We start from the raw sequence: 10,971 nt of genomic DNA, 5'->3' as shown, positions 1-10,971 counted from the left end.
AAACTTTCTAGCTTTAAAAGAAACTATAAAATTGTGGGAGTTTTGTGTTTATGAAATATTCAAATTGCTCAGAAAACACTGAATGAGAAAAAAAGGGTGTAGTGTAAGTAAAACATGGCAACTAGGTTTAAATGAGTTAAATGGAAACAGCGGAGTTAGTTTGAACCCCAACAGGCCAAGGCCAAGCAGCCCCTTGGGTTGCACATCACTCTGAGATCATGTTATGCAGCAGCATTGTAGAACCAGGGCTGTTTGCTGAGGAGCTTATCTGGAGGCAAAATAATAGAAGTGGGCTTGTAATATCTTGTGGATATGGATAAAAGTGCTTTCAGAGACATTTGGGTGTTATAGCGGCCACTAACCTGAGTGGAATTCCTGCCAGCCAGGCAGGAACAAATAGAGCTTTGAGAAACCTTTAGTTAGGAACAGTGGACCCAAGTAGGCCTGTACAGAGCCATGGGTTCCTTATGAGGTGCAGTATCAAGAGTGCTGCAGTCCAAGGCTCCATTGGAGCAAAGATGGCCCGGGCGCTGGGGATGGCTCTGTGGCCTCTGCCCCAGGCGCTAGAGTGGCTCTGGTCACAACATGGCGACGCCCAGGATGGGCAGAGCATCGCCCCCTGGTGGGCAGAGCGTCGCCCATGGTGGGCGTGCCGGGTGGATCCCAGTTGGGCGCATGCGGGAGTCTGTCTGACTGTCTCTCCCTGTTTCCAGCTTCAGAAAAATGAAAAAAAAAAAAAAAGAGTGCTGCAGAAAGGCACTGTTTTTATTTGATCAGGGAGCTATGACAAAAATACTGTAGCCTAGGTGACTGAAACAACAAGAAAGATCAAGGCATCAGCAGATTCGGTGTCTGTTGAGGACCCACTTCCTGGTTATTAGATGGCCACCTTGCTGTGTCCTAACCTGGGAGAATAGTCAAGAGAGGTCACTGGGGCTTCTTTCATAAGGGCACGAATCCTAGTCACGAGGACTCCACCCTCATGACCTTATCACCCCTGAGAGGCCCTCACCTAATGCAATCACGTTGCGATTAGAATTTCAACATGAATTTTGGGGGTACAGGAACATTCAGTCCATAATGGGCACAAACTCAACTTCTAAGAGTCTTCACAAAAGGTCCTTATAGATCAGTCCAAACTGTCCTGCAGGCAAGTGTTGGTCAGCATCTAAATTTATGACAAATGATAAAATAGGCTTACATGTGGGTTCACACAGGAAATGAAACCTTCAGTAGACTGATGATGGGGAAACCACAGTGGATTGCCTGCAGAGGCCAGCACCAGAGCGGCCTTTGGGCTTTGTTCGCTCCCTGTCTGCGTACACGTTTGTGGCCAGAGGGGCTAGGCTGGAGATTATCAGCAGTGGACCTTCTGCGTGGGCTGTACCCAGAGTTTCTTTGTGGTCCCAGCTTCCCTACCAACAGCACAGGAAGTGCACAAGGGCCGGGATCCCTAGGCCTGGACCTGTCTGGGTGGGGCGCCTCCGCCAGCCGATACAGGTTACAAAGCATATCCCCATGGAGCAGACCTCAGAGAGCTCTGTGGAAGCTGTGGGGGCTGGGCTGCGGGCTTCCAAACAGTGCACAAGGGAGAAAAGCCTGGGAGATTAGACCCATGGAGTGCTGAGGCAAACTAGACATGCCCGGGGGCCCTTAGAAAGGCACCTGAACAGCAATTGGCTCCCTGCCCTGCCTGCTTACACTGGCGGCTCTAGTTGGAAAAGCCTTATTTAGAACTGTGCTTTGAGCAGACCTGGAGGAGGGACTTGGCAGCTCTTAGGGCCTCCTGCTGTGCAAGCAGTGGCTGGGGCAACTTCACAGCTGAGTCTCCAGGCTGCTGGCTCAGGAAGGAGAGACGTGGGGAGAGGCACCTGAAAACTGACTTTCTCATTGTTGGAGCCTGCAAACCCTAACAAGCCCCGCCTACTAATGGGACTGATTACTACATGAAGTTTAAACATGAGAGTTTGGAGCAGAAAGACAGTAACATACTGACCAGCACAGCTTCCCACTTTGTTCCTTCCAGCGGTTATTTGTGTGGAAGATAGATGATGTGGCATGTGCTTGATGTTTTAGGAAACTGTGACCTTCAAGGATGTGGCCATGATGTCCACGGAGGAGGAGCTGGGGCTGTTGGGCCAGTCCCAGAGGATGCTGTACCGAGACGTGATGCTGGAGAACTTCAGGAACCTGGTCTCTGTGGGTGAGGACAGGCGCGCTATGACTCAGATTCAAACCACTGTCCTGTTTCTTCACATGATCAGTTTCAAACCAAATAGAATGTTTCAGTTGAAGTTTCTCCAAAGAGAAACTTCAGCCAATGGAGAGAAAACTCTGAAGAGATGCATAAGCAGACGAGAATTGTTGGGGACCGAAAAGCCAACAGGGTTTTTGCAGTTTAGAGTTTTGGGGGACAGAGGTGTGGGGAACTGGCAGTGAGTTGACAGTCTGTCCATCCCCCCACCTCACTTGTTCTGTGAAGTTGCTAAAGGCTGTTAAGCTGTGGTGCTGGATTGTTTACACTACCCCCCATATCCCCTGGAAAGACTGGAGGCAAGTTTCTTCTATCCTTTGTTTGGTGTAAAGTTAAGATGTTATGTATGGTGGGGGTTTTCTGCACTTGGTGAAATTCTTGGGTTGCCCTGGAAATGTGATCAGAGATCTCTGATTTGCTAATGGCCTCACTTTTCCCTATAAATAAAGCAAGAAATGGGGGTGGAGCGTGCTCTCTTCTTGCCAGCAGCAATTGCAGAGCCCTCTCGACCCCATCCTTTATTTCTTTTTTTTCTGTATTTTTCTGAAGCCGGAAACAGTGAGAGACAGTCGGACAGACTCCCGCATGCGCCCGACCAGGATCCACCCGGCACGCCCACCAGGGGGCAACGCTCTGCCCACCAGGGGGCGATGCTCTGCCCCTCCGGGCGTCACTGTGTTGCGACCAGAGCCACTCCAGCACCTGGGGCAAAGGCTGAGGAGCCATCCCCAGCGCCTGGGCCATCTTTGCTCCAGTGGAGCCTTGGCTGCGGGAGGGGAAGAGAGAGACAGAGAGGAAGGAGAGGGGGAGGGGTGGAGAAGCAGATGGGTGCTTCTCCTGTGTGCCCTGGCCAGGAATCGAACCTGGGACTTCTGCACGCCAGGCCGACGCTCTACCACTGAGCCAACCGGCCAGGGCCTCCATCCTTTATTTCTTTAAGCCTATTTTCTTAATTCCACTCTATTCCCACATAGCTGTGCTGGTTCACGGCAGAGAACCCTGCAGTTAATGAGTTTAACAGATAAATGTGAGCAGGTGGACCCAGGAAATGTTGCTGAGGGAGCTCTCCTTTACCCTGCACCCACCTGTGGGCCTCCGTGTGGTCAGTGAGCCTACCTCAACTGTCACAAGGTTAGGCTCTCATTCCTTTCCTCATACTCCTCAGTGACATTAGTAAAGTTCATGCACTACCAATGGCCTGAGCCCCTTGATTCCTTATAGAAAAACATTCATGCCCATCTGCTTCTGCACCCTTCCCCCTCTCATTTCTCTCTGTCTCTTCCCCTCCCGCAGCCAAGACTCCAGTGGAGCAAAGTTGGCCTGGGCACTGAGGATGGCTCCATAGTCTCTGCCTCAGCGCTAGAATGCTCCAGTTGCAATGGAGCAACACCCCAGATGGGCAGAGCATCGCCCCCTAGTGGGATTGCTGGGTGAATCCCAGTGTGGCGCATGTGGGAGTCTGTCTCTCTGCCTCCCTGCTTCTCACTTCAGAAAAATACAAAAAAAGGAACCAAACCAGGGTCTGGTGTGTAGTAAATTGCTTGTTTCTATAACCTTCCAAGGTACTGGAATGGCCGTGTGACCCATTGTGTCTCTCACCATGACTAGCACTCCATTGTTATGTGACATATATGAATCATCTGGGAGCTTTTCCCATTCCTTTTGTAGCAAAACGACTGCAGGGTTTTTATTGATTACTCATAGGAGGGAGGTGAATTTATTCTGTTATAAATTTTCCCCTAGGTTTCTTTTGATTCCCCTGCAATACCTGATTTTTAAAAACTGAATTTATTAGGGTGACACTGGTTAACGTAATTATACAGGTTTCACATGCCCAATTCTACAACATATCTCTGTGCACTGAAATACCTGATTTTAATTGGCAGCTCACAGACAGAATCTCTGAGGTTCTAATTGTTTCTCATGTGAATAGAAGCCAGTGACAACTTCTCACTCCATCCTATTTTATTTTCTCAAAACCTCTGGATAGACAATTCACTTGTCCCCATAGCCAAATTCTCTTTCTCCTTATAGGAGTTGGGATTAAAAACAATGTTTCAACTCTTCAGGAAAAAGGGTTGAGTTGTCTCTCCCGGGAAGTTCACTACTGTTGGTGGATTTGGAAACAAGGGGCCAGTGAATTAATTGTAAGGAGTATTCCATGAATCATCAAGGAAGTTGTCTCCAGTATTTAGAAGATGTTTCCCTCTATGAAGAGTGGGCAAGAGTGTCTCTTCAGATTTATGAAAATGAAAATTATGTAATAGATGCTATTAATTTAGAAAGTCAAGATGGCAGAGCTTGGCAAGGCCTGACCCAGATCCTTACCCCAGAATCTTGGAGGAAAGCCCACATGATGACCGACCCCAGACTTCTCAGGGAAAATGTATGAGCATTCATACAGAAGAGAGATTGTATGGATGTGCTCAGTATGGTGACAGCTTCAGTCAGGCTCACGTGATTGTGATGGGCCCCAAGAATGTAACAGGAAGAAATCCTGTAGCCATACTGTAATGCTGGTGGCCGAGGCCAGGCAGGTCCACACCAGATTCAGGCAGACAATAGAGAAACTGCGGAGCCGGAAAGCGTTGGGCCACTCTGTTTAATAAGAATCTCACAATGGCAGACAAGAACATAGGCAGGGGAAACTGCTTCTCAGGCAAACGAACAGCGAAAATGGCCCCTCACAGTGGGCAGGCAATCCGCCATCTGCATTCCCCCTGAGCACAAACACCTGCAGTCTTATATTGGCTATGCACACGTGGCACAGGCACATGCTCACGCAATCAGGCCAAGTGCTCGCAGCCGGTAAACCAGTGAGCAAGCCTAACACAGCTGCCCCATACACACTGACTGTGGGAAGAACTTGCTTATGAAATCGACAAACAACATAATGTGGTCCATCCGATACTACAACCTTTCAGATGTAATAACTATGGAAATGGGCTTCACAGGTGATGCAAGCCCTCACATTCACCACAGTGCTCATGTCACAGAAAAATTTTATAAATGTGACTCATGTGAAAAGGGCTTTCGTCAGAGCTCAGATCTTAATCTTCATTATGAAACCCATTCGGGTGAGAGAATTTATGAATGTTAAGACTGGACTGAGGGCTTCAAACAGAGCTCAGACCTGCCCAGATGTCAGAAAGGCCCCTCAGGCGACAAACCCTATAAATGTCTCGAACATGGTAAGGGCTTCCGGCCCAGCTCCTCTCTTCACAGCCATCACCAAGGCCACACGGGGTGTGCCCGACAAGTGTGGTGTGTGTGAGGAGTTCGTGTTCAGGTCTCTTCTTTGTATTCATCAGGGAGTACACGTGGGCAGAAAGCCCTATCAATGTGAAGAGTGTAGGAAGGGCTTTCATCAGAGCTCCAATCTTCTTGTCCACCGGAGAGTCCACCCCGGAGAGAAACCCTACAAATACAGTGAGTGTGGCAAATGCTTTAGTTCAAGCTCTGTTCTTCAAGTCCTCGGAGGTTGCACACTGGGGAGAAGCCTTACAAGTGTGGTGAGTGTGGAAAGGGCTTTAGCCAAAGCACGTACCTTCACATTCACCGACGAGTTCACACCGGGGAGAAACCCTGCACATGCAGTGTGTGCAGAAAGGAATTTGCATACAGTTCCTGTGAGAGCCCAGCTATGAGCTAGAGCCGGAGCACCTGCGCAGTAGCTATGCCAAAGGACATGACCCGGAAGTGGGAGCACGTGCACAGTTGCTCCCACAGTTACATAACTTGCTGCCTTAGCTATAGTTTGCTTCAGCAGAAGAGGGGTCGCGCATGCGTGAATTCCTCTGCACTGTATAAAACTGGCCTTGGAAAATAAAGTGTGCAGCAGCTGCTGTAACTTTCTCTCCCCCGTGTCAACTCCTCACACATTCTTTTCCCTCAGCACTACCTCACCTCCCAAGGGGCCTCTTGACAGTTTCATTTTTCACACTCACCAGAGAGTGCGCACAGAAGAACCTTACAAGTGTGAAATGTGTGTTAAGAGCTTCAGTTACAGCTCTTACTTTCACCTACATCAAAGAGATTGCACCAGACAGAAATCATATAAATGCGATGAGTGTGGTAAGGGCTTCAGTCATAACTCTTAAATTCTTGCTCACCAGAGAGTACATATAGATGGGATGTAATACACACGTCATGAGCAGGGCAAGGGTTTTAGTTACAGCTCAGACCTTCTTACTCCTCAGAGACTGCACAAGGGGAAGCATATAAGTGGAGTAAGTCAGGGTTCCACTGGGAGAACAGAAGCCACTCTATGCATTCCAGATGACAGAGGCTTACTCAGCGATTGGAGGGCTGGGGGAGCAAAGGACAGGGACACTGATACCTGTGATCTCAACCTGTAGCACCAAAGCAGGTGGTTCTAAAGAGCATTCCAGGCAACTTTTGTGAATCTCAAGAACTTCTCTGGAGCTCTCATCATTGTTGGATGCAGCCATGGCAAAGTAAGTGACTCTGAACAAATGGGTGGATGTTAGCAATGGCAATAGTTAGAGGCCAAATTTCCACTAATGGAGGTGCCCAGGAAAGAAATTCTAATTGGGATGAGTACAATAGGACTTCAGTCCAATCAAAATCTTGAGTGTTTTTTAAGAGTATCCCCACTAGAAAGATACTGTATGTAAAGAACATTCAAAATAGTGCTTAGAAATGAAATTGATGTTATTAGTGTGATAAGAATATTAGTCCATACTCAGGTTTTCAAATCTATTTGCTTCTCTACACAAGACAGAAACTCTACAGAAGTGATATTTTATTTTTAATCTTTATTGATTGATTTTCATGAGATGAAGGGAGAGAGGGACAGAGAGAAAGTGAGGGAGTATCATCTATCTGTTCTTTTATGTGCCCTGACTAGAATGGGAGCCTCTGTATTTCAGGAGGATGCTTTAACCAATGGGCTATCTGGCCAGGGCCAGAAACAATATTTTAAGGGTGTGGCAGATACATTTCTATGTGCTCATCACATTGGTTCCATTTCCTGAGAAAGTGGAAGGACTCCCTTTCCCAGAAACTCTTGAGGTTAAGAATGGGTACATGTGATTGAGTTCCAACCAATGGAGTGTGAGCAAAAGTGATATAAAATACTTCCAGGCCCCACCCCTTACAAATAACTGATGTCCTCTAGGTTTCTATTTCCTGTTACGGTGACCTTGGAAGCTGTGTGTTACAGGCTGGGTTGATGAAAAGTGGCTAGCTGACCTCTGTTGGACTTTTTTTTTTTTTTTTTTTTTAGTAAGAAATAAACAGCCTGACCAGGCAGTAGCACAGAGGATAGAGCATCGGACTGGGATGCAGAAGACCCAGATTTGAGACCCCAAGGTCACCAGCTTGAGTGCAGGCTCATCTGGTTTGAGCAAAAGCTCAGCAGCTTGGACCCAAGGTCGCTGGCTCGAGCAAGGGGTCACTCGGTCTACTGAAGGCCCACGGTCAAGGCACATATGAGAAAGCAATCAATGAACAACTAAGGTGTCGCAATGAAAAACTGATAATTGATGCTTCTCATCTTTCTCCGTGCCTGTCTGTCTGTCCCTGTCTATCCCTCTCTCTGACACTCTCTGTCTCTGTTAAAAAAAAACAAAAAAAAAACTATTTGCTGTGTTACATTGAGATTTTTTCTGGGGGGGATTATTTGTTACTAGCATTGCCTATTCTTAAGTGACCAACTTTTTTTACAATGAAAAGGATAAAAATAAATTGAAGAAAACAATATTGTAAATAAAAGAAACATTTTATTCATTGCAACAATAATACACTATAATAAATACATAATAAAAACATTTGTAATCTTTTATATTGTAATTATGCTTACATGCTTATTAATTTTTAATAATAATTGTAAGAAAAGGGTACTCATTTAATAAGACTAAATATCAAACAAAACCACTAATTTGGAGTGATATTCGGGTGTATTTATCATTTTCTAATTAAAAAATTCTGTTTTGTGCAACTATTTAATCAAAATGTGTTATTAATAGATATGGTTTGAGGTTAGATTTCCACTTTAAAACTCAAATTTTGGGAAAATACTTGTAAATAAAATTATACGTATTTGGAAATTATTGAATAGATAATGAATTAATAAAATGTGAATTGTGCTTACCTGTCTATGATTAAATATTCACTGAGAAAGACATAATCATGAGTCTACAATTTTGTATGTGCTGTGTTGTGTTTCAGTAAGAAGTACACAAAGCCATTTGTGCACTTGGTATATTGCGTGCTCTCTCAAGGTCTCCCGTACGGAGTGCATGCGCCTCATAATTGCGTCTTGCCACACTGTACTGATTCTTGATGAATAGTCATGTCAAATACAAATACATCACATCACATGCAATGGATCAACTCTGCATCGATTGAATACGGACATTTACAGGTTAGTCTTCCAATATCAAAAAGGAGGACATGTAGGATGACACTTTTTGAAGGAGGACGGAACTTACAAAAGGACTGTCCTCCATAAAGAAGGACGATTGGTTACCTTACTATTCTGATTAGTACAGAGGGATTTAATAGCAGCTTAGTTCACAGTCACTGGAGTCCACATAAGAAAGCAACATTATGCCTGACCAGGCCGTGGCACAGTGGATAGAGCGTCGGACGGGGATGCAGAGGACTCAGATTCGAGACCCTGAGCTCGCCAGCTTGAGCTCGGGCTCATCTGGTTTGAGCAAAAAGCTCACCAGCCTGACCTGTGGTGGCGCAGTGGGGTAAAGCATCGACCTGGAACACTGAGGTTGCCGGTTCGAAACCTTGGGCTTGCCTGGTCAAGGCACATATGGGAGTTGATGCTTCCTGCTCCTCTCCCTTCTCTCTCTCTCTTTCTCTCTCTCTCTCTCTCTCTCTCTCTCTCGCCTCTCTCTCTAAAAATCAATAAAAATAAAATATTTAAAAAAAAAAAAGCTCATCAGCTTGGACCCAAGGTTGCTGGCTCGAGCAAGGGGTTACTCAGTCTGCTTAAGGCCCGCAGTCAAGGCACACATAAGAAAGCAGTCAATGAACAACTAAGGTTTCGCAACAAAAACTGATGATTGATGCTTCTCATCTCTCCATTCCTCTCTGTCTGTCCCTATCTATCTCTCTCTCTGTATCTCTCTCTGTCCCTGTAAAAAAAAAAAAAAAAAGAAAGAAAACAACATTATAATTCATACTTCTAATGTTTTAAACCTTTAATGTTCTGTGTGGCAGTCAAACCAGCTAAAATGGTGTGGATAGCACTTTTCAGTGAAAATATTGATTCATTGGTATGTATATGAAAGAGAAATGTTTCAGATGATATGCATGTGGTAGAACCACCAAAAGTGTGATCTAGAGACATTAGAAAGTTCATGCAATAGATAACTCTATGATGTGTAATGGTGGAAAAGTTTGTTGGCTCACATCATTTTTTTTCTTATTTATTTATTTATTTATTTATTTATTTTTCTGAAGCTGGAAACGGGGAGAGACAGACAGACTCCTGCATGCGCCTGACCGGGATCCACCCAGCACGCCCACCACGGGCGACGCTCAGCCCACCAGGAGGCGATGCTCTGCCCCTCCGGGGCATCGTTCTGTTGCGACCAGAGCCACTCTAGTGCCTGGGGCAGAGGCCAAGGAGCCATCCCCAGCGCCCGGGCTATCTTTGCTCCAATGGAGCCTTGGCTGCGGGAGGGGAAGAGAGAGACAGAGAGGAAGGAGGGGGGAGTGGAGAAGCAAATAGGTGCTTCTCCTATGTGCCCTGGCCGGAATCGAACCCAGGTCCCCCGCATGCCAGGCTGACGCTCTACCGCTGAGCCAACCGGCCAGGGCCTTTTTTCTTTTTAAGTAAGAGAAAGGGAGATAATGAGACAGAGTCCTGCATGCACCCTGACTGGGATACACCTGGCAACCCCTGTCTGGGACTGATGCGCAAATCACGGAGCTATTTTTAGCACCTGAGGCTGACGTGCTCTGAAACCAACCAAGCTATCCTCAGCGCTCAGGGCCACACTCAAACCAATTGAACCACTGGCTGTGGGAGGAGAAAGGGGAGAGGGAAGGAGAGAGAAGCAGATGGTCACTTTTCTTGTGTGCCTTGACTAGGAATTGAACCTGGGACATCCACATGTCGGGCTGATGCTCTATCCATGGAGCCAGGGCCCGCTCACATCTTAAATGCAAGAAAAAATTTAGTAGCACCTGACCAGGTGGTGGCGCAGTGGATAGAGTGTTGACCTGGGATGCTGAGGACTCAGGTCACTAGCTCGAACATAGGATTATAGACACGACCCCATGGACACTGGCTTGAGCCCAAAGGTCACTGGCCTAAGCTAGGGTCACTGGCTTGCCTGAAGCCCCTGGTCAAGGCACATATGAAAAGCAATCAAGGAACAACTAAGGTGCCACAACTATGAATTTATGCTTCTCATCTCACTCCCTTCCTGTCTGTCTCTTTCTCTTTCTCTCACTAAAAATACGGGGGGGGGGGGGATTAAGTAGAATAGGTATCTAGCAAATAGTCTTAATAAAATTAATTAAAACTAACATTTACTGAAGTAAAATTGACAGAAGGCCAAAAGTGTTTATCGTCAGAAACAAACACTGCCTATTCCCAGCAGTCTGGTTTAATAACAGGTTTTTGCAGGATACTCATTTTGTCAAGTTCCAAAATTATAATTTAGTTTGGGATTACAGATGGATTTAGGAGGAGGCAATATTTTCACAATATCTTTCTTTGTCTTTAA

The 10,971-nt window shown here is 46.1% G+C and overlaps 1 protein-coding gene across 1 annotated transcript; it reads left to right on the top strand.

Moving 5' to 3' along the window:
• Positions 1-2,106: 2,106 nt before the first annotated feature.
• Positions 2,107-6,393, top strand: ZNF285 (zinc finger protein 285). Its single transcript, XM_066372554.1, is given in 8 exon segments — positions 2,107-2,435; positions 3,229-3,360; positions 5,090-5,136; positions 5,139-5,194; positions 5,196-5,500; positions 5,502-5,725; positions 5,728-5,881; positions 6,186-6,393. Coding segments are annotated over 8 exon segments (1,455 nt in total).
• The last annotated feature ends 4,578 nt before the right edge of the window (positions 6,394-10,971 follow it).

This window comes from Saccopteryx leptura, chromosome 3 (assembly GCF_036850995.1).
Source record: "Saccopteryx leptura isolate mSacLep1 chromosome 3, mSacLep1_pri_phased_curated, whole genome shotgun sequence".
NCBI classification, from domain to species: domain Eukaryota; kingdom Metazoa; phylum Chordata; class Mammalia; order Chiroptera; family Emballonuridae; genus Saccopteryx; species Saccopteryx leptura.
This window is presented reverse-complemented; position numbering and strand designations above follow the sequence as displayed.